This window comes from Amphiura filiformis, chromosome 3 (assembly GCF_039555335.1).
Source record: "Amphiura filiformis chromosome 3, Afil_fr2py, whole genome shotgun sequence".
Taxonomy (NCBI): Eukaryota; Metazoa; Echinodermata; class Ophiuroidea; order Amphilepidida; family Amphiuridae; genus Amphiura; species Amphiura filiformis.
This window is the reverse complement of record NC_092630.1, coordinates 51,166,818-51,189,012: the sequence shown is the minus strand read 5'-3', so window position 1 is coordinate 51,189,012 and position 22,195 is coordinate 51,166,818. Positions and strand designations below refer to the sequence as shown.

General features: G+C 35.7%; 2 protein-coding genes across 2 annotated transcripts; one reads left to right on the top strand and one right to left on the bottom strand.

Moving 5' to 3' along the window:
• Nucleotides 1-898: 898 nt before the first annotated feature.
• Nucleotides 899-22,148, bottom strand: LOC140147315 (uncharacterized). The gene is made up of 11 exons (XM_072169093.1): nt 22,031-22,148; nt 16,283-16,363; nt 15,462-15,609; nt 13,463-13,677; nt 12,305-12,538; nt 11,680-11,916; nt 10,911-11,073; nt 5,706-5,831; nt 4,649-4,939; nt 3,310-3,419; nt 899-2,251 (listed from the first exon to the last, which is right to left on the bottom strand). The coding sequence occupies exons 2-11, from the start codon at nt 16,346-16,348 to the stop codon at nt 2,003-2,005; spliced, it is 1,839 nt and encodes a 612-aa protein (XP_072025194.1). The 5' UTR covers nt 16,349-16,363; nt 22,031-22,148; the 3' UTR covers nt 899-2,002.
• On the top strand, nt 16,885-20,454 carry LOC140147314 (uncharacterized). Its single transcript, XM_072169092.1, has 3 exons — nt 16,885-18,155; nt 18,437-19,378; nt 20,400-20,454. Exons 1-3 carry the CDS (start codon nt 16,885-16,887, stop codon nt 20,452-20,454), a joined length of 2,268 nt encoding a protein of 755 aa, XP_072025193.1.
• Nucleotides 22,149-22,195: the final 47 nt, after the last annotated feature.

Below are 22,195 nucleotides of genomic sequence, written 5' to 3'. Positions count from 1 at the left end.
GATTCTCACATGTCAAAAAGTAACAGAAAGTAGTACAGGGTGAGTCAAGACTTCTTTTTTATTGCACCTTTTCTTTAACTCACTTTCAAAAGTTGCCACTTCAAGGTACATTAAGTTTTACAACATCCCATTCTATAGACCACTTGACATCATTGTTTATCAATAAAGGTGAGGAACTGGTTTATCGATATGCTTGAACAAACCGCTACACTGTTCAATGGGTTTCTTGTACTATATGAAATGTGGTGGGCGATTTAAAATGCATGTGCCCTTAGCAAACTACGATGCTTACGCACACTACAGGGCAAAGAACAATGGAAATTGCCACAGTTCAATTCAATGGGCAATGACGTCACATGTCAAGTGGTCTATACCTATTTTTGACCTTTGATTTTTGATCCGTTGCTCACACACCCAATTTCTCCAAAAAATTAACTGTCCCATTTTGACCAATTTTAATGTCACAATATCTCAAATGTGCAGAATACAATGTACATTGAATTGTACTGATGCACTAAACTACAGCACATAGTAGCTTTTAATTGCAGTACTCTTAATTAATTGCATTGGATGCGTAAGTTACACTATAAAAGAATACAAAACAAGTACAAATATATATTACAATCATTGGTGGACAAATATATATTACAATCATTGGTGGACAAAGTGTGGAACACTTTGATTAACAGTAAGCATACATATGATGTCTATTCTCCCGATCAGTGTTTCTCATAAAGGCCTGGAAAATATGCAACATCAATGATGGGTAGGAAAAGTTTACAAGGTTAGTAAAAACTGTAAGACTCACATAAGAAAGTCACACCTTCTGGAAGTTAAAAAGTACAAAAATTCATTTGAAAGCTGAAGTGTCTCAACTACATTTGTCTCCCATAGTGATATCCTTTCCTTCAATAAAGTGTTCCCTTCTTCCACTTTGTGTGAGCCGTAAGAGAGTTGTGAGAATATACCATAAAAACTTGATAGTTAGCATAATGTGCTTACTATCGAGCGCTTTTGAAAACATGAAATTGTACCAAAGTCCCGTGCTTTACCAACTGAGCTAATGGGGTTGAGACACACATTTGCAAGTTTACTTGTTTGTATATTACTATGTGTATCGATGCTTTGTTCAAAACCTTTTACACTTTTGTGGATGGGGCTCTTCATGTTTGCATGTTTTAAAAGCGCTCGATAGTAAGCACATATGCTAACTATCGAGGTTTTACGGTAGTTCATTCGTCTTTCTTGAGACAGTAGCTTCCATGTATGATACATGCGAGATCAAAAGCGGTGCATTTGTAGCTTGCGATGCATCGCGAAGTGACTGCACCCAATGTCTCGAGTAGGCCATATGGGCTATATATCAAACAACCAGGTATCAATCAATGACTAGCATCATCAATATTCCTCCCATATCAACTATATCAAGACAATTAACAATAATGTGACCTTCTCAAGCATAATGCATTATTTTAATAGCATAGCAATTCTAACCTGGCTTATAATTGGCGAAAATTATTTGGTTTTTGTCACTGTGTACATCAATAAGGTCCCAACTTACGCTCACGTAAATTCACATAAGCGAGTACCGGCCATGCATTATGCAACACGCAAATATCGTAAGTGCTGCGCCCAACTGCGTGCACGCCATTCTATATCGATACACAATGTTATGTTTTTTTCACCAATTATACGCTGAACAAACTTTTATAACACATTGGGGGTAGTTTGATTGGAGTTGCCTTATTGGTTGCAAACCCCCACTTTGCTCCAGTGGACGAAGTGGGCACCTCTCTCAGGCATGCAAATAGGCAAAAACAATAAAGACACCAGCTGCAGACATGTCCATGGGAACTCCAGTCCCACTTGTCACAGCAGAGTTCCTACTTTCCAGTTAGTTCTGTTGTGTGCAGGGAGCCCTTGTTCTGACCTTGGTTTTGCACTGCAACATCTTTTATTTTTCAAATACAACATTTGAAATCAAATGCCAAACAGATCTGTTTCACATCTCATCATCAGATGAGAAAAACCCAGGTGTAGCTGCTGATGTTGATCCTCTGGCTTTCCTTCTCACTGTTCTATTGGTTGTTGAGGGTGATCTCACAGACTCTACACTATGCACCATAAAGTTCCTTTCCTGGAATGCCTCCACATGCTTAACAAATGTTCTAACATCTTCTACATCAAGCAATGGATTTGGTGAATACACATTTCGTCTGGTTCGTAAGTTGTATGATGGAGTAAAGCTTCTCTGTAAAGGCAATAAAGACAAAATATGCTCAAAAATATTATTCTTTTAAAACAAAAAAATATTTAAAAAATTAAAATTTAAAAAAAAGCCAACAATTATGCTAGAAAATAGTACATTCCTTTGCCTTAACACACTTCCATGCCAAATACCCTGTCATTTTTATTGGTTTAAATGCTCTCCTCTAGTGTGAAACAAAATTAATCTTAAGTTTCCCTAAAATTGGTTACAAGTTTCAACATGATTATGAAAACAAAACTAGTACTCTCTCTCTCTCTTCAAATTTATTTTACAATTGACAAATGGGAGTCTGTCATAAATAGTGGCAAACCTTCAAATTCAGAGTACATGTAGTAAGCCATTGGGCAATCTTAATTTAATAATTTGTCTCAAAGCCCTTCCCAAGTTGAAAACCTAATGCAGAATGCGGTGGTTTTGTATATATTTTTTTCACTTTAATTTTTTTATCAAACTGTGGGACCAACTTTTTTTTTTTTTTATGCAGAGGAATAGGTACGCATAGTTTCACTGTCTCCAAGATGAAGATTTTTATGAAAATTTATGAATAAGGCTATTTTTATGCCTGACGATGTCAGACATGAGATTTTTGTGTGGTGGATTTTGGACAAAAATAATAGCGTAAAAAAATAAAATTAACTCAATTCAGCGGGAATAACACGCAAGAATCTGACGATTTACAGGAGTAATTCCTTATCCTATCATCCTCTTTTTATGACATTTTTCAGTAGATACCCACAAAAAAAGCTTATTCCCAAAATTTCAGTTGATTCCGATTTTGCATTTGCAAGTTATGCATGATTATGTGTATTACGCTGCCCCATAGACAATGTGTTGTAATAATTTTGGTCTAGCGTACCAGAACGTAATTCGAATTTCACAATATTTTTGCTAAACAAATTAATCTGCAAGAAAATTTTTGTACATTAACACTCTGTAGCAGAGGTTTACAGTGGTATAAAAATCTCAATTGTAGATCACGAAATGCCCAGGACAAACTAATAAATTAAGATGGCCTTATTTGTATCAAACAACACACTTACATCCATTGGTGTAGACTCTCTTGAAGACCTGTTTCTACTTCCTTTTGGCCGTCCTCTTTTCCTTTTTGTACTACTTGTACTACTATCACCAGTAGCTGGGGCCATAAATGCTGAAAAAAACATGGTTGTAAATCAAATTGTGGGATAGGCTTTTACGATGGGAGTTTATAACAATGAGTAAGTTTTTAGGCAGTTTGCTGTCAGACTAATTTGGGACAGTTCCAAACTTGTCCAACGATGAGTCCGCTTTATATCCAGAAATAGAGGTAATCGATGTGATGTCACATGTTCGCCATCTTGTAAATACAGGTCTTTTGGTGCCTTCAGCATTTGATCCTTAACGCAAAACACCATGGCAATGCACGATAACAGCTGCGCTCTGCACATAGTGTCCAACGCATGTGGTGCACACAAATCAATTGGTACTCATAAAATGGCAAAAAGGAGGAATAACCTATTATTAACCTTAGATCTGTAGTACACTTTCACATTAAGCACCAGTGGCTCATTCCTTGCTTTCAAGTTGTGTTCTAGTTTCAATCATTTCAATAAAAACTTAAGTACTTCGTATACCAAACATAACATATTATGCCAGGCAAGAATTCATTCCCCTATTTGTTTGTGTGTGTACTCATTGCACTGTATTTCCCCTTATAAAAATATCACTTCTATTGTTTTGTTGTTAATCCCAAAGTCAACAAATGAAAGATACCTCTCCAGTACACGGGGAGGAGGGGATAATTGTGACTTCTCTCTAGTCCGAAGGGTCACTAGTCCAAATGTTCTCTAAGACTCTAGCCTGAAGGGTCGCTAATCCGAATATAGAATAAGGGTTAGTGTAGAGTCCAAAGTTTACCGTTTTCTAAAATCCATTGATGTTTGGATGGATTGGGGGTTCATGCTTTGGTAATATACCTTTATTTTGGTATTATTAAACAGTATTTTTTATCATAAAAATTGACACACACAACTGTGTTGTACCTCCGATTCCGTGATTTTTTTTCTGTTTTCCGTAAAACGGAAAACTTCGGACTCTAGGTTAGTGTTAGGGTGTAGGGTTAGGGTTAGGGGTTAAGGTTAGCGATCCTTATCTATATTCGGACTAGAGAACCCGATATTCGGACTAGCCACCTTTTTCAGAATTTGGACTACCGAATGGTAAATTTACGTGTTCGGCCTAGCGAACCTTCGGACTAGTGAACCTTTGGACTAGAGAGTTGTCGCCGGGGTAATTCCAGTTTGTTTTGGGAAGGGAGGTGTTTAGTTGTTGAGAATGTGAAGGGGCTGGTCTGGTCTAAAAGTCATATTCATAGCGAGTATACACGATTGATATACTCACCAGATGCATTAAATATAGATGTATTTAACAGCCCACTACTCCCTAACTCTGTCTCGTTAGAAGTAGTTGAAGTACTTTCTGCTGATATGTTATTAGGTGTTGGAGTAGCTACCCTACTAGGCTGTCTGCTGCCTACACGACTAGAAGGGTCTGCTGTAATGAAGCTTTCTACTGATTCGGTATCATTATCTTGCTCTGGTAGGTAGGTTAACTCTGGACGATAGGTACGGTCTTCATTGTCACTATATACTCCTTCGTCAGAGCTGTATATACCACCAAGTGCTAATGGTTCTGTAATTATGGTAATTAATTAAATTGGTCATCCAAGATTATTGATCAATGGGATAAGTTAATAAACAAGTAAACACAACAGAGTAAACTAAGTTATAAAAACAAAGTATCTGTTGTATCTTTCAATCATTATGTTAGACTGATGCAGATTTTGAGCAAAATATGTGGAAATTGGTGAAAAGGCAATAATAGCTATGTGGCAGTAAAGAAGCATAAAACATTCCACCTACTTTACCATGAGTGCATTAAAAAAACCCACAGCAAATCCACCAAAACAAACATAACATTAGTAAATGCGCAAGGAAAGATGTCCTGAGTAAACAATTTCTCTGTACATTTAACTTAAATGTAAGTAAGTAAGTAGATACACTATTTGAATGAGTATACCATCATTTATTACAGTACAGTTGCACCCGCTTCCTGTGGGAGTAGTCAAGATTTCTCCTTGGGAGCCTATTACATATCCAAATTTGAAAATAAATTCTTAACAACATTTCCTTTTTTTTAAGTCTGCAAGTAGACTATGTCTCTTACTTCCATGGTATAACATCATGGCAAAACTGTTTTTTTTTCATTTACTATTGCACAAGTTAGCAACACCCCTCATTAAATAATAAATGGCAGACTAAAGTATGTTTATTATCCTGTGTAAATATCACTTGCTGCCCTCTTCAAATCCCAAATAAAACAAGATGAAGAGATATTTCTCCTCTGAACACTTACGCAACATTTACTGTACACCCAACCATGACCCACATAGACCTACCAGGTGAATCTACTGAATCCTGTGCTAGCTGTAGCCTTTGATGATGACGTATTGCATGCATAGGAGCACCCATGGCTAGCATTGGCTGACTGGAAACCTTCAAGGCTGACATTAAGGATGGATGGTCTGTGACAAGCATGATGACAAGCATGGGGTATAAGCAGCAATAAAGTGGTAAATAGCAACTTTAAAAAAATAAAATTTAACAAGATGTGGATGTAAACAACACAGAAAGCAGCTGTACGTAGCCATGATTATTAACTACACAAATTACTAAATTAGAAGTACATTTTGTACCTTTGCTGAATTCAAATGTCAGTATTTCAGTAGCAAGCAAATCTCTTTGCACATAGAATAAATCACTGCTTTTAACTTTTTGCATGCAATGTGAGTGATTGCATGCATTTTACACAAGCTTATGTATTAATTAGAGGTGGGTGGTCAGATTTGTCCACATCGTGTTTAGTACCACACATTGAAGCCTGTACCAAAATAATCTGATTCCCAAGTTTTGTGTTAAATTGTATTAGTGGTTTTGATATTAGAAGCAAAAAACCTTTTCACTTCTATAGAACACTATGGGTGGTAACCATCATGGGGGATGAGGCTATATCCTTTCCATTCATAACATCTAAACATAACATATTTCACCGGATTCTGCAAAAAATAAGCTTTCTTAGCTTGCAATGCCAAAATCTTTATTTTGATAGGATTAAGTCTGATCACACCCTTAAAGCTGACATTCAGGTGTGACATTCATTCAAGACAGCTAAGAGCATGAAGTAAACATGGTACAGGCTTCTGCTGAGTGAAAAACACTCACCAATAGAATTGTATAATTCACCAAAGAAGTCTCTCCACTAACAGAACTTTGTTTGCACTTGGACCTTTTTTGTAATTGTCCAAATTGCAGGCAAATGTAACCTAACCTGCATTTTCCCCCTTTCATTTATATTTCCCTTCCCTTCTTTTTTAGTTTTGGTGGGGCGGTCTTAGAGGTGCCTGGCACCTGTTCGCTCCAGCCATTCACTGGACTTTTAAAACATATATTGTTCCTTTCATAATATTGTGTAATTTTTGATGTAACTTATGTGCAATATTATATATTTTTTGTAATTCTGTGCCAGTGATAAAGTGTAATAAATAAATAAATAAATAAATAAAATAAACGAACTAAATCTCTGCTCTCTTGCACTTAGAATAAGTTGGAACCAAAGCTTTTTCAAATTGGGATGTGAGAGTTCCTCTTTTTAGCTGATTTCCTCTTTTGTTGTTGCCAACATGTATGTGTTTTCTTTTATTTTCAAGCTTTTTATAAAGTAATTTTCCTCTTTTTTTGGTCTGTGGCCTCTCACACCCCTGTTTACAAAAGCATAAAATAACAGGCAATTTTGAGTGTATCCATGGTGTAAGACTATTAATAGGGGGGTCACACCATTTTTTCATCACTAACATATTTAATTGATTTTAAGCTTATTTGAATGATCTTGCAAAAAGAAGAAGATTGCAATTTAAATGGTTCAATTCTGACAAATCGTTTTCGAGTTATGACGATTTCAAGTGTCCGGAAAATGGCCGTTTTTCACCACAATTTGGTTAAAATCGCCTGAATTTCACGAGATAGCAACTTTAACGAGGTAAAAATTCATAATTATGTATTTCTAATATCCCATTTTCATTTGAAGCTGCTATATAACTTAATATTAAGGCAATGAAATATCAAAAGGCATATTATTTGCTTTAGTTTTAAAAAAAAATGACTCCAAAAATGGGAAAAAAGTAAAAAATCAATGTCCGTCGTTAATCAGCGCATGCGAAAAATGACTAAGTACAGCTAATTATACATGCGAATGCAAATTTGACCCTTTCCAAAGCTTAATAAGCCATAAACCCCCTATATTAGGGTTTTTGGGGGTGCTCTTTTCATTTCTGGAGTCAAAACCACTGTATCTTTTTTGGAAATAGTAGAAATTGTTGATACAATTAGAAAATTAACCTTATTTGCATAATTATGCAACATGGCAGTATAAGCAGTATGGAAAGACATCAAGACCGTAAAGGGATGAACAGCATCAATACATTAAAGTTCAGAAATAAAATATGTACCTAACATGGATTATCCAATTTGTCTTGTGTCAATTATTTTCAATGAAAATATTTTCAATATTGTCAATGAGTTCACAGAGGAGCAATTTGAGTCTCACAGTTCATGTTATGAATAAAATAGGTCTATACTAGTATATCAGGTGTTTTAAAACTCTGTAAATCTTAAACAGAGCTGCAGAGATGTCAGTGACTAGCCAAAAAAATTCTGAAAATAATATGGACAACAGTGAGCCATAGGGAGTGTAGCAACCATAGCAGCGCCTCACTGCTCGGGGTCCCTTTTGTAATTTTTTGGTAATATTTTCCCCCAAACTTTATACCAACTGTTAATCGGAATTTTTTTTAAATATTTAAAATATTCAGAATTTTACTTGGAATTGATAAAATTCAAAAAATCCAGAATAAATTTGGAAAACTGGTATCTCAAGTACATATAAGGTCTATAAAAAATTATTCCAATTAATTTAAAAACTTTCCAAAAAAATAGTAAGCAGCCCCCCCCCCCCAGTAAGTAACTAAGATAAATAAATATTGAATTTTCTAAACAAAATCTAATGTTAAAATAACATTCACATTTGTTTCAATAAAAAAAAATTTGGTTACATGTATAACATCTTTAAAAAAAACCAAACAAGTAGACCTAAATTATTATATTTTAGTCCAAACTAAACTAAAATAATAAAATAAAATATTAAATGGTAATTAAAATCTGATGTTAAAATAATTTAAAATAATTACACCTTTGTCCAAACTAAACTAAAATAATAAAATAAAATATTAAATGGTAATTAAAATCTAATGTTAAAATAATTTAAAATAATTACACCTTAGTTTCAATAAATAAATAATGTTAAGACTTGTCCTGTTATTTTAAAATAATTAAATACCAAATAAAAGTGTTTAATTTGCGTGATAAACATAGCCCCTTTTTGGGTGGGTGCGGCGTGCCGCACCCACCCTGTATTCTCTGACTATTGACCTACTTTTTCACATGCCGCAGTGTTGAGAAAATATTTGTGCCGGTTATATCCCAAACACCCAACAGAGGTGATAGTTTACGGCGAGTTTTGTAATTATTACTTGATTTTGATATGTAAGTAATACGATTCGTCATAGGCAGTAATGTGTTTGTATTAAAAGAAATAACAAAAATAATTATTTAAGTAATAGAAATACTATTTGGAAATTGCAGCAAGATTTGCAGATGTTTTTATTTGAACAGTACCAGTTCACCAGTTTTGCTAGTTTTCCTAATCTTTGGGCTAAATTAATAGCATCGTGAAGGTCATATATATCATTTTATACTGACAGCTTCAGTGTGTAATTAAATACAGCTTGTATGTGCATTGTGTTCAGTGTGTACATAGGCTATTTACTTTTCAAATCTTGTGACAAATAGTGGTTGCTGATGCTTGTATAAGGTATTATAGACAAATTATTAGAATGCATGTGCACCAGTAGAAATGGCCCAGGTTGAATAAAATAAATAAACATATGAATGAATATTTTATTCCCTGGATTATTTTTGTTGGGACAAAATAATGATATAGTTTGACGCTTTGAAATACAGTTATGTTAATCATAATAAAGTTACAAAGTTAAAAAATAATATCGAAATATTGTAAAATCAAACATTTCCCCTCATAAGTTGCAATACAACATATTGAGGAAATTGATATGACAGATTTTTAAACTCTGATATGGAAAGATACCCCAGTACTGTTGTCTCACCAGAGAAGATGAGCAGAAGTCTTTCTAGCTGATGATTAAAAAAAGACTCTAGGTATGATTACGAAAATGTTTTAAATAACGATTATCTACAAAAGTTTTATCATGTTTTATATAAAATGTTAACATAAAACGCCTTGTGTTATGATGTGAAGGGTTAATATAAAAACAGGGAAAATCTGTTCCAACTGACCAGCAGAGAACAAAGGATAAGCAATAGATCAGATTAAAATCAGGGACAATATGACACAACCTCCAATGGGGGCATAACAAACGATAAACGTATAAAGTTAAAAAACTTTTAACTTTGTTTATACGCTTTATGTTATTCCCTATTGGAAATCGATGTTGTGTCATATTTTCCCTGTTTTTAATTGTGAACTTGACTTACTCATTCTTTCATTTCTCTTGACAATTTTTCATTTGCCCACCCTATTCCTTTTAAAGGAATTTTTATTGTATAATTGATTGGCCCATTCAATTGAATACCCGTTGTAGTGCAGGCGAGCGTCCATTATGCACTGTGGGGAGCCCAGCTGCCAGTGTGTATTCACAACATCACTGCTGCTGGCTGCACATGCTTTCACACATGTCATGAGTTAGTGGAAAAACCCGACCATGAGGACAGTGTTTTTAAAATATACAAATATTTTTTTTTTAAAAAGAACATTTTAAGCTTCAAAAAGATATAAAAATGATATTTTATTTTTCTTGGGAAGATATATTTAATATGGACTAAACTTTTTATTAAATCATAACTTTCGATTCCGATATCGTAGCATTTAAAGAAAAATATGTACATAAAGCTTACACCCTCCTCTCTAGAAACACTACAAATCTGTGTAATATTGACCTTTGCCACACAGTCGGGTGAACCAAAACACGAGGCAATGTTGCTGAATTTGCTGTGCAGAAAATAGAAGCTGCCTGCTTAGCCGTGTATAGCGTATACGGCGAGCAAGTTATATTTTCAAGAAAGTTACCTGAAGTTTGATCAGCATAAAAACAGTTCTATAGCCCCTGTAATGTTACAAAAATGTAGAATATTAGGCTCCTTTATTGGTGAGTTGATATCAAAAAGATAAGCTTTCTAGGTTAAACCAATTTTTTTTACCAGCGATTTTAAAATGAGTATTTTCTGGGTCTATTTCGTATTTCTCGTGTGTGCACTGTGGCGACAGCGAATGTTGCATGGCGTGACCCCCCTACTATTAACAAAAGATCACAGAATAAAGCTCATAATCCCTCCTTGTAATCTATACACCAAATGCTGTTCTCTCTTTCATTAAGGATACCACAATTTTGACACACACAAAAATTATGATTGCAAAGCTGATGTCAGAAATAAAATGATATGATGTATAATCTTACCTAGCTTATGCCTGAGTTCTGAATTTTGTCTCTTTATATCCAGGAGTAATTGATAATTAAGATGTGCTAAGTCTTTGTAGCGATAGGCAATTATGATTAACACTAGGGCTGCAATAAAGCAAAACACTTGACGACAGATCCACATTCTGTAGTATAACAGCTCCTGAAAACAAAAGAGAAAAAATTATTAATACTTTTATGAATTCATTAATACAAATCCTACAACAGCTGCCTATGGGTTTAATCTTACTTTATATCCACACTATATTTTTAGAATATGAAAAATACCAATTTCTATTTCATCCAATTAAATAGCTCCATCCTGATCCAGTTCAGTCCATTTGGTGAGGGGATCCCAAAATCTTTCAGCATGTTTGTATAAATGTGTGATTAATTTAATTCCAACACATGTATGTAGTGTAATTCTGCGAATAGAATTCTGATTATAAATTATCAAATCTATTTCTATGTCTCTTAAACCTTACTCCCTCCAATCCAACAGGAAAGGAAGCCCAAGTATCCCATGTGCTCAGATTGCACAATGATCTGAAATCCCATATACACACAAAATTGTTGGTCAGGCAATTTTCACACTCGTGGCTTACTATCCCTTGTGTTGTCCTTCACACCCTAGGGGATCAGTGGTTCAAAACCAGGGTGCAGAAAACAATTTTTCTCTACATCTTCTTCCTTCCTTCCAATTTTGCTTCCAATTATTTACAAATATTATCTATTCATATTTGTCACTAATTTAACAAAAATGATTTACTTGGTCATTCTTGTCAGAGGCACTGAATATCATCCTCTCCACACAGCAATCCACAGCTAACACACCAAACATAATGAGTCTAGCGCCACTGGTACGAGGAGTAGATGTCACCAAATAGCAGATTAATATAGCTCCAGCAAAGAAGAAAAAGGAGTTAAACCAAGTAAACTCTCCCAAGATAACTCGCTGGATCTGGGTTACACGGTCAAAGGTTGCATCTAATTGTGCTCTCTGGTTCTGCAAGGGAAAGTGTATTGGTAACATGTTGATTAGAATGTTGCATTTCATCAATACAATGCAAGAATTTTGTAAGTGATAATGAATAATCCAAATTATTATGGACATACATGTATTGCAATAGAAGTGAGGGTCGAAAATCTCTATTTAACATTTTGCTTGAGAAAACTGTGATTGCAATGCCATGGAGTGGCCTTCCCATCTAATCGCATGTATTACACCTGTATTTGTTTCTGCACAATGAGAACATGTTGGACAACTGCAAATTTATGAACATCAGACAATTTATTGTCTGGAATGTGTTATCAATCACAGTCATTATTGGTATTACTGCAATGATTACGACTTCTTTATAACATAATTTAAGCACATCTTTCTCCGGACATACCTCTGTATTCTGTTTCACTTCAGCAAACACATCTTTCATATCTTTGGTAGATGATTTCAATGCTTCTTTCAGATAAGCCCCATTCTTTATGATTTCTTCCTGCTGTTCCAAAGAGCTACTCTGCTTCTGTATCATCTCTTCTTGAAGTTTGCTGCTAAAATCAAGCTGCTCTGCAACATCTTCTGAACTCTGGGCTAACCTAGATACAGTATTTTCAGTACGCTCATGCCATACCTGTAAAACATTATAAATACCATATTTGGATTTTTGTTTGACAAAACCAAGTGAATTTTTACTCACTACAATATTTCTTCTTACACATCGGAGGACTTCAACAGGTATGACTGATATGGTCATCTGATCCACTTTCCTGGCAAACAAGTTCACTTGCTTTTTTCAAACAAACAAATGTTTATTTACTGAACAAACCTGATGAATCTATTCAATGAAATTATAAAGCATAATTTCAACATGATCTTACTTTTCAACATGATTGATATTACATTGTACATGTATACCAATGGCATATTGTGACAGAATATCAGTCTTCAGTATATCAAAATATATGGAACACTGATGCATAACATATCGGACTGTTCATAAGACTAGAGTGGGAATGAACACAGCTTTCAACAGTTGTACTCGATCCAATCGCGATCATATATCTCGTATGACAAACTACAACATGAACGCACAACCTTGGATACAATACTAACCAATCACAAGTACGTTGGCATGGTTGGAATCGCTTCCGCATTACTCACGCACAGTCGCACACGCTGGCGTACATCGCACATCGTACGCAAAAAATCACGCTATGTCAGGCTGTGTTCATTCAATTGAAATTTCCACTATAATACTTTTTAGTTTTGACAGATTGCAATAATTAACTAGAATTACGGGGTTCGTAATTAAGGTGGCTCCCACAAAACTATACACCATATGAGGCAACCATATCCTATCACCATACCAAGTTTGAAGTTGATTGGTGATTGCGTTTAAAATAATTAAAAATAACTCATTTATAGAAACTTAATTATTTCATTATAGCTATGCACAGAACTGCTGCCTATCCTCTATGATATGATGATTGATACTACAACAAACAAATCCTATCTTTTATTTCTAAAAACCCAGTCCCAGTTACCACACACATACCTGACTTTGAAGGAAGAAGCAAATATCTTGAGTATGAGTGAAGAACTCTGTGTATGCATTGAAGGCAATAATGTTTCCTTTCATCTGCTGTAAGCATGTTGTCAGATTCTGATCCTCTGTACAGTGATATGTAGTAAAACCTGCTTTCTCCAGATGACAGTTAGCAAATGATAAGGCCATCCTGCCTTGTTCTTCTTCTGTTAACTGTTTGCAACCTGCATAACAAGTACAATAAACCAAATTAGCATTGGAAGTAATGCAATGCATTGTGGGACAGTATTTGCAGTTTTGGGATACTTTGCCCTCGAGCTCTAATCTATGGGAAAATTCAGAAAAATTGGTTTTTGAGCGTACAAAACATAATCTAAAATGTTTTACAATAATGAAAACACACCCAAAAATCATTATTGAATAAATAAAATATTTAAGTATTTCTAATGATATTCATTATGACAATAATAAATAAATTAATAATAATTACTGCAAATTCCCTGATATGTCAGAGGTCAAAGTGTCCCAAAACTGCTCTCAAAAACCGGAAGTTACAATGGTGAATGGGCTTATTATCAGTGCTCTTATCTACCAGATTAATATGTCAAACTTTCAAATCTATTAAAGTGCACATAGCTAATTTCTCTACTACAGTGTAAGTAGAGAAATTACAGATTGGTTAAAATGTCTTCTATTGTCTATAATGGAAAACTCATGTGACTACAACAATCAACAGGTACTGGGATGAGCAGAGTAGAGACGAGGCTGGAACAAAGTGTTCTTTGAAGTATCTCAACACAGCTACTTTCTCCACTGGTGCAGTCCATCCTGTATGGGGAACACTATCTGGGAACTGTCGGAAATTGAAATGGCGGCAGTTAAAGCTAGACTGCTCACTGGATCTTATGTTCTTCAGGCGAATCGTGCTAAGTTCAATCAATTTGAAGTGGACCCAACATGTACTATCTGCAATGATGGACCTGAAGACAGAGGTCACTTCATATTAGGCTGCAGTAGTCTCGAGAATACTCGCCGTTACCACATCGGAAGGGTTTTCCGCCTGCTTCAAAGAATATACTCTTGCAAAACAGCCGAGACTCTCATCAGAAACCAAGAGATCCTTCTACGGATTATACTCGACTGCACACATGGATCGTTGTCCAGCCTGGAGATTCAGCCTCCGCTCTCAACTTTGTATGAGGATATAGAACCGATATCCAGAATTATGTGCTTCAGTCTTCACATGAAGAGAGCATCCTTGCTCAATATTTTTGTGAGATAGATTCTGCATCAGTTAACGCAATCATGTGCCAACTGCTACTGACCTTGTTTCACTACAATTTTTTCAGTATGTGGCATGTGGCATTTTTGTGGCATTTATCGCGAGCTGCTTTATGCATGTATATATTGTGGCATTAGAAACTGTGCTGTATATATTGTGGCATATATACAGTGATTCTTTGCTTGCTGTGGCATGAACCTTTTTGCATGAGCTGCACTGAGAGCTGTATATATTTTTTTTTGCATTGGATACATGTGTGGTGGCGGGAGAGTGCTTCATTGAACTTTATCAATAGAATCATCATTTGTGCTATCAGCTAGTGGTGGTGGGAAACAGATGTTAGATGTACCTTAACTTACGCTTTAATGCGGTGCGCCTGTTTACAGAGGCGGAATTTCCAAACCAACCAACCAACCAACCATGGCTTTCAGCTTAACCACTAGCAGGCTATGTTAGCACATCAATGACAGTAACAAAGGTGCCAAAATCTGAAATTTGATGATATTTACGATCCTCTCGATGAGCAAATCACTGAATGGGCATTCAAATTATCTCTGCAAATGGTAATTTCTTTCACATCATCAATTTCAGCAAATATAAAACAGTTTCAGTTTCACATTAAATGCCAAAATTGTTGAAAGGCCAAAACAATCAATTGTGTGAACATTATAATACTTAGACAGTCTGTTTTAAACAATTGTAAAACAATGATTGAAAAAACATTACCTTCATGCAATCTGGCAAGAGCACTAGTCCAGCATTGTCCATAATGAGGATGACGACTGTAGTCTTGTATTTGATTTAGTTGAGTTCTGCCATTATCAGAGCTGGCAACAGGATGAGAAAATCCTGGATAATCTTCCCCAGCATTTGCCTGGTGCAATAAAAATGTCAATATCAAAACTTATTATAAAATGCCAGTGTTTGAGCTTAACTTTTTTTAACAACTGGCCCACAGTTAAGTCAAATGAGTTAATAAAAGCTCAAAATGATTATGGACATTGGACAACAGAAATATTCAAATTCTTTTTTTTATTACTGGTATAATCATGAATCATACAGCTGTAGCCTGTAAGTTGCATTTCATTGAAAGAAAGATTGCTAAGAATAACAAATGAAAATATGAAAATTGATTTTACTTGACTGATTTGGGTATAACATAATGTATTAACAGGCATGAGAATACACTTTCATGAAAAAGTCTGGAAATTGTTACAAAAAGCTGGAAAAGCTCTAATATTTTACAAAAACACCTAAAAATGGGCTGAAAATAAATAAAATTGTGGGAATTTTGACATCACAAAAGTCTGGTTCCAGTGTTTTGACTGGATATTCTCATGCCTGATTAAACAGGTTTCAAAATAAGACACAATGTTTGTAGGCCAGGTCTTTCTAATGTCATGAAGTTGCATCTGTTGCATACACAATTGGGGGGGGTCCTCTAAGAATAAAGAAATCCAGTTCCCCTTGCATATATTTTAAAGGGCATTTGACCTAAGACCCACCTTATTTTGAGGCCTGTATACTTAAATACAAAAACTACTTACCAAGAACACCGTCAAGCAATACACAAGATTGAGAAAATAGAATCCAATGTCCAGTCTTGATTCCATGATTCATGAGGTTCACTATTAGAATGAAATATATTAAAAATACTTGTTTAAAATTAGATGCCAGTATTTCAGTATGGAACCAAAAATTAAACAAAATTGAATGTTGACAGTCTATCAGTCTATACCCAATCACTTTTGCAAAACATCAAATTGTGTGCATAAAGTCAGTATGCAAATCTGATTTTGTACACTGATCATGTGTACATGTATGAATTGCTTTTCTGCAAAAGCGATCACAATTCTTAGTCACTTTCTAGAAGTTTGTAATTATACATTGTATAAAAAATAGGATAATTGCTAGTGCCATAGAGTTCATAGGTCCGTATTTCTTTTCAAAATATCTCATTACCAAGCAGGCATTTTTAAACTTAAATGGAATCAGTTGATGTTTAAAATGTAGGAAAGGATACATGGGACCTGAAATTTGTAAGTGAATTTGTGCTACAAGATTCATGAGTATTGAATACTTATATTGTCCTTAGAACTTAGTGAAGTTAGTGTTCCATTCCATGCTGACAAAACAAAGTTGGACATTAATGTTGAATATTAATGATAGTGTTGTGATAGGCGAGTGCACACCACCCAGCTATGACTTCTTGAATTTTCCGCGAGGAACAAGTGATCATGGTGGCATTGCCTTTATTCACAAACAGTCAATGAATGTTCAAATTGTAAATCTTGATTATGATTATACTACCTTTGAATATGCCAGTATTGCTGACCCAATAAATGGTGTCCAATACATAGTGATCTATAGACCACCACCCTCAAAAGAGAATGGTTTCCTTCAGTCAACATTTCTCAATGAGTTTGAAAGTTTCATTAGTGAAGTTGCGTTAATGCCCAGAAAGGTGGTTATCATTGGGGACTTTAACATCCATGTTGATATGCCATACAAACCTGAAGTCAAACGCTTTTTATCTAGTCTTGATACTAGTGGTTTCCATCAGCATGTTATTTCCCCTACCCACTCCTATGGTCATATTTTGGATCTAGTAATTTCTAGACTTGATGACAACATTGTCAGATCCTGCTGGGTTCAAGACGATCATTTGTCTAACGCAACTATTTATCATTACACAGTTCATTGTGTCATGAACTGCAAGAAACCAATGTTGACAAAGAAAACTGTTACTGTTCGTAATTTTAAGGCCATTGATCATACTTTGTATAGCAATGATGTTGCTCAAGAACTTGAAAGTATCAATCTTAGTATTTCTCTGGATACGCTCATAGATCAATTCAATAGTAAGATGTTATCTGTTTTAGACAGTCATGCTCCTGAAGAAAGTAAATCTCGCACTATAAGGCCGAGATACCCCTGGTACAATAACTCCATAAATGATCAAAGGCGTTTGCGTAGAAAATATGAAAGAAGGTGGAGAAAGAGTTATTCTCCGGAAGACAAAAAGATGTATGTTAATCAGAAAACCCTTGTAAACCAACTTATTGATATGGCAAAAACAGAGTACTATAAGGTCAAGTTGAATGCTAGTAATATTAAGGGAGTTTTCCAGACTGTAAATACTCTATTGAACAAAAACATCAAACGTTTGCCTACTGGTTTCTCAACAGAAGTGATGTGTGACAAGTTTGTCACCTTTTTCAGGAACAAGGTTCTCAAAATCCGTCAAAGTCTTGATGAGGAAACTCATAGTAGTGATAATAGTGTGAGCAATGATTATGATGATATTAATATGTGTAGGAGTAGATTTGACCAATTCAGTCAAGTTTCTGAACAGGAAGTGTGTAAGTTGATAACTGGTTCACCGTCAAAAACCTGTAAACTCGACTGTGTACCAACTTGGTTAGTGAAAGAGCATTTAAATGTATTCCTTCCGTTTATTACTCATGTCATTAATAGTTCCCTTTCATCCGCTATTTTTCCCAGATCCATGGGTTGTGCTCTTATCACTCCAATACTTAAAAACCATCCCTGGACTCTAATGAATTTTCCAATTATCGGCCTGTGTCTAACATCAGCTTCATGTCCAAAATAATTGAGAAAGTTGCCAGCAATCAGCTCAAGGAATACTTGTGTCAGAACAATCTTATTGAGTTGTATCAATCCGCTTATGTTTCCAATAGGAGCACCGAAACTGCTCTCCTCAAAGTGCAGAGTGATATCTTGAATGCTGTAGACAGGCGAGAAGTTGTTTTTCTTGTGATGCTTGACCTGTCTGCAGCATTCGATACTATTGATCATGTTTTGTTATTGCAACATCTTGAAAGCAATTTTGGGATTTCTGGTAAGGCTCTCCAATGGATGAGATCCTATTTAGAGAGTCGTGTGTACCAAGTTCAGATAGACGGTGTTTACTCTCATATGCATAAACTGGACACTGGGGTCCCCCAAGGCTCTGTACTGGGCCCATTGGGTTTTATTTTATACACATCTCCTGTTGGTAATATCATACGTAAGCATGGACTTAGTTTCCATGTTTATGCTGATGACACTCAATTGTATATTTCGCTTGACCCTAGAATACCAGAAGCATGTCATACTGCTCTATCAAAACTTGAATTGTGTATCACTGAACTCAGCAATTGGATGACTGTGAATAAATTAAGACTCAATCACAGTAAAACTGAATTTTTCATTGCTGGAACCACCCAAGGACTGAACAAACTATCTCCTGTTGAACTCAAAGTTGGTAATGAACGGATTATGCCCAGCACTTCGGTGCGCAATCTGGGGATGATTTTCGACGATCATATGTCCATGACTAAGCACATCAACAGTCTTATTTCTTCTGTCAACTTTCACTTACGGAACATCCGTCGCATCGCTAAATATCTTGATCAGGACACAAAACATCATGTCGTTCGCTGTCTCATTCTCTCACGCCTGGACTATGGCAATGCACTCCTGTATGGAGCCAAATCAAAGGACCTGGACCGTTTACAATCTCTCCTAAACAAAGCCGCTAAACTTATTTTCTGTGCTGACAGACGTGATAGCCCATCACCTCTCCTGGACACACTACACTGGCTGCCCATACGGGAGCGCATCAAATTCAAGATATGCATGTATGTTTTTAAATGTCTTCAGGGTAATGCACCAGTTTATCTCACAAACTTTCTCACTCATAAACTCAAACCTGCTACAGGACCTATGACACGTTCTTCTTCTGATACTACTCTTCTCACCGCTCATGTCGGGAAAAATCGCATTGGAGATAAATCATTTTATGTTTCGCACCCACACTCTGGAACAGCCTCCCAAGAACCATCAGGGAGGCATGCACACTGCCTAGTTTCAAGAAGGTGTTGAAGTCTCATTTTTATCCATCATATTGACTCTGTTTTTGTTATTGCTTTGTGTTTACGGCGCTTTGATCAAGTTGGAAAGGCGCCCTATTAAATGTTGTTTATGTATGTATGGACAACTTGTGCCTCTGGCCTTAATATAGTAAAAGAATAACGGTAACTATGGCCAGAGTTCTAGGTCTGGGAGTTGAAGGGCTAATGCCGATCTTATCCTTTAGACCACCCTCACTATATTTAAAATTATTATTGTATTAAGGTTACGGTAAATTTTACAATACACGAATATCCTGGCAATCAGAAAATTGCACTGCCTGTTGCCAGTGCTGTACGGTGCCAAAACTGATTGAGGAGCCAATGCACATCATCATCATCCCTATATCTTCGTGTCAAAAATTGCCGTGATAGTACAGCGACTCCTCTCGTTTTTCAACAGCTACGCATCGCGATTTTGTTCGAGATAAGCCGAGCGACTCAGGCTAAGCATACCATGACTATCATACATGTATGAGATACACACAGAGTTTCTATATTCTACACATTATTACGATTTGTGCATGCTCTAGTACCCCATATGATGTTTCTATTACAAGAAAATCGATTTGTTTTCAGGTAAAACCAGGGTTTTGTTTCCAGTACACTCACTCGAAAAGCAGTACACTAATTAGCGGGCCTTGCAGCTTGCTGTGGATATCTTTTACTGCATTTTTTATGTAAAGATTTTGAAATCCAATGTAAAAATTGTAATATATTTAATTTTGAGAATTACAATTCTACTTTATAGGTATAAAGGAACAAGTTTAGCCCAGTCAGTTAAATTCCAGGTGCAAGCCCTATAACACAATGCATGTAAACTTTCTTTATCTGTGTAAATAATAGAATATTGATTTCAACGGAGTATTGAGCTGTATGGAAAAAATATTTATAATACAGGGTGTTGACACTGTGCAATGGCTCAGGCCTAACTTTATAAATTTAGGCGCCCAAATTTTGCTCCTAAGTAAGAGGTGCCAACTCGTATCCCACCAGCGTCATGCACGTGACGTGACACAGCTAAAATAATTGACCGGAAATCGGGGATCATTAAAACGTCAACAAATTTCAAAACACGGAAATCAGTAAACTTAATGGCGAGCGGTCCAAATTTTGAGCCATACAAGTTTACGTGGTGAACTAACTTTCAACATGTAGGTACATGTATGCCAGGCAAACCTTAGTTAACACATTTGCTAGTCAGCGAAATTCGCCTAGACCGAGGACCAAACACAACACAATACATATTTACATAGAAATTTCAATTTTTTTCAAGAACAGGTCGGTCAAGGAAACCTACATAAATATGTTTTCTATACTTCACTTGACCCAAATATATGATTTTTTATGGTGATGAGACACTCACACATGGAATTTTAGAGGATTTTGATAGCAGTTCCATTAAAAAAGCTGCTATCATCATGAGACTAAGATCTAGAAACACCCCGTAATGCTGTTTTGGGGAATTTTGCTAGCAGAATCTTTTTGATGAAAGGCGATATTGAAAAGATGTAACTTTGCCACGGAAAGTGCTATGACAAAAGGTTTTCAGTTTTGGCTTTCTTTACTCAAGGGCTTTAATTTGATATATAAAATGACGCGGTTTGATGGCAAATTTAAATTCACCTGGCATACCTAGAACATGGCATGATCATGACATGACGATTTATAGACTGCGGCAATCAGTCTTCCATGATAGTCAATCATTTAGGGATTCAATCATGTTTCACCGTTGTTCATCACCGTTTAACAATGATGCGGCACGTGCGTCTGCGTGGTTTACTTTCGCGAGGGCAGTTTTAGCTGCCCGGCGAAGTAAACTGCGCAGACGCTACCGACGCGAGTTGTTAAACGGTGATGAACAACGGTGAAACATGATTGAATCCCTTTCAACAACGAAAAGAAGCGAAAGATCGTATAATTCACGATTATTTCACGAGGAAATGTCAGTTAATCATTGTCACTAAGCCTTACAAAAACTTCGATGATTTCTCTGTTAATATCATCAATAAAACTACAAAATAAAACGGCAAAATTTAGCCGCTATCTGAAAATACTGAATTCAACTTGTAAGCTTGCATACGCACAAAGGTTCCAGGCATGACAAATTTTACGCTCTCGCGAACGCCAGTAGTCTCGCTGCGTCACAGATACGCTTACAGTTGTTGAATTATATATTGACTATTCGTTATATGACTATCAGTATTACACTGCTCCATAAAATGATGAGCATTATGAGGCTAGCTACTCATTCATGCATTTTGCTGATTTTGATTAAATTTCTAATTCATGCTAATTAAAAAAATAAATTGCTTTTTAAAACAAATTAGATCACTCTTACTTCATGTATTTGCTTCTTAATTTAATATATTCCTGTCTTACCATAAAGATCAGTCCGTGTTACGTCTCCATTCTCTAAACAAAGAGTGAAACTGATATTGAATACCGAGAATTTCACTGTTTACAATTTAATTGTTCAAAATTTTGATTGTATGACAAGCTGTTGCTAACTTGTCAAAGGTCAGGAATATTTGCAGGAAGTTGATA

Excerpts from the sequence above, each read along its gene's own strand:
- LOC140147315 (XM_072169093.1), bottom strand. The coding sequence starts at position 16,348 with ATGGAATCAAGACTGGACATTGGATTCTATTTTCTCAATCTTGTGTAT. Across the intron at positions 15,610-16,282 it reads ATTGCTTGACGGTGTTCTTG|GCAAATGCTGGGGAAGATTA; the intron begins GTAAGTAGTTTT and ends TTATTGCACCAG. Across the intron at positions 5,832-10,910 it reads AGAACTCAGGCATAAGCTAG|ACCATCCATCCTTAATGTCA; the intron begins GTAAGATTATAC and ends TGCTTGTCACAG.
- LOC140147314 (XM_072169092.1), top strand. The coding sequence starts at position 16,885 with ATGTTGAATATTAATGATAGTGTTGTGATAGGCGAGTGCACACCACCC. Across the intron at positions 18,156-18,436 it reads CTCGACTGTGTACCAACTTG|GAGCACCGAAACTGCTCTCC; the intron begins GTTAGTGAAAGA and ends TGTTTCCAATAG. Across the intron at positions 19,379-20,399 it reads ATCAAATTCAAGATATGCAT|GTATAAAGGAACAAGTTTAG; the intron begins GTATGTTTTTAA and ends TCTACTTTATAG.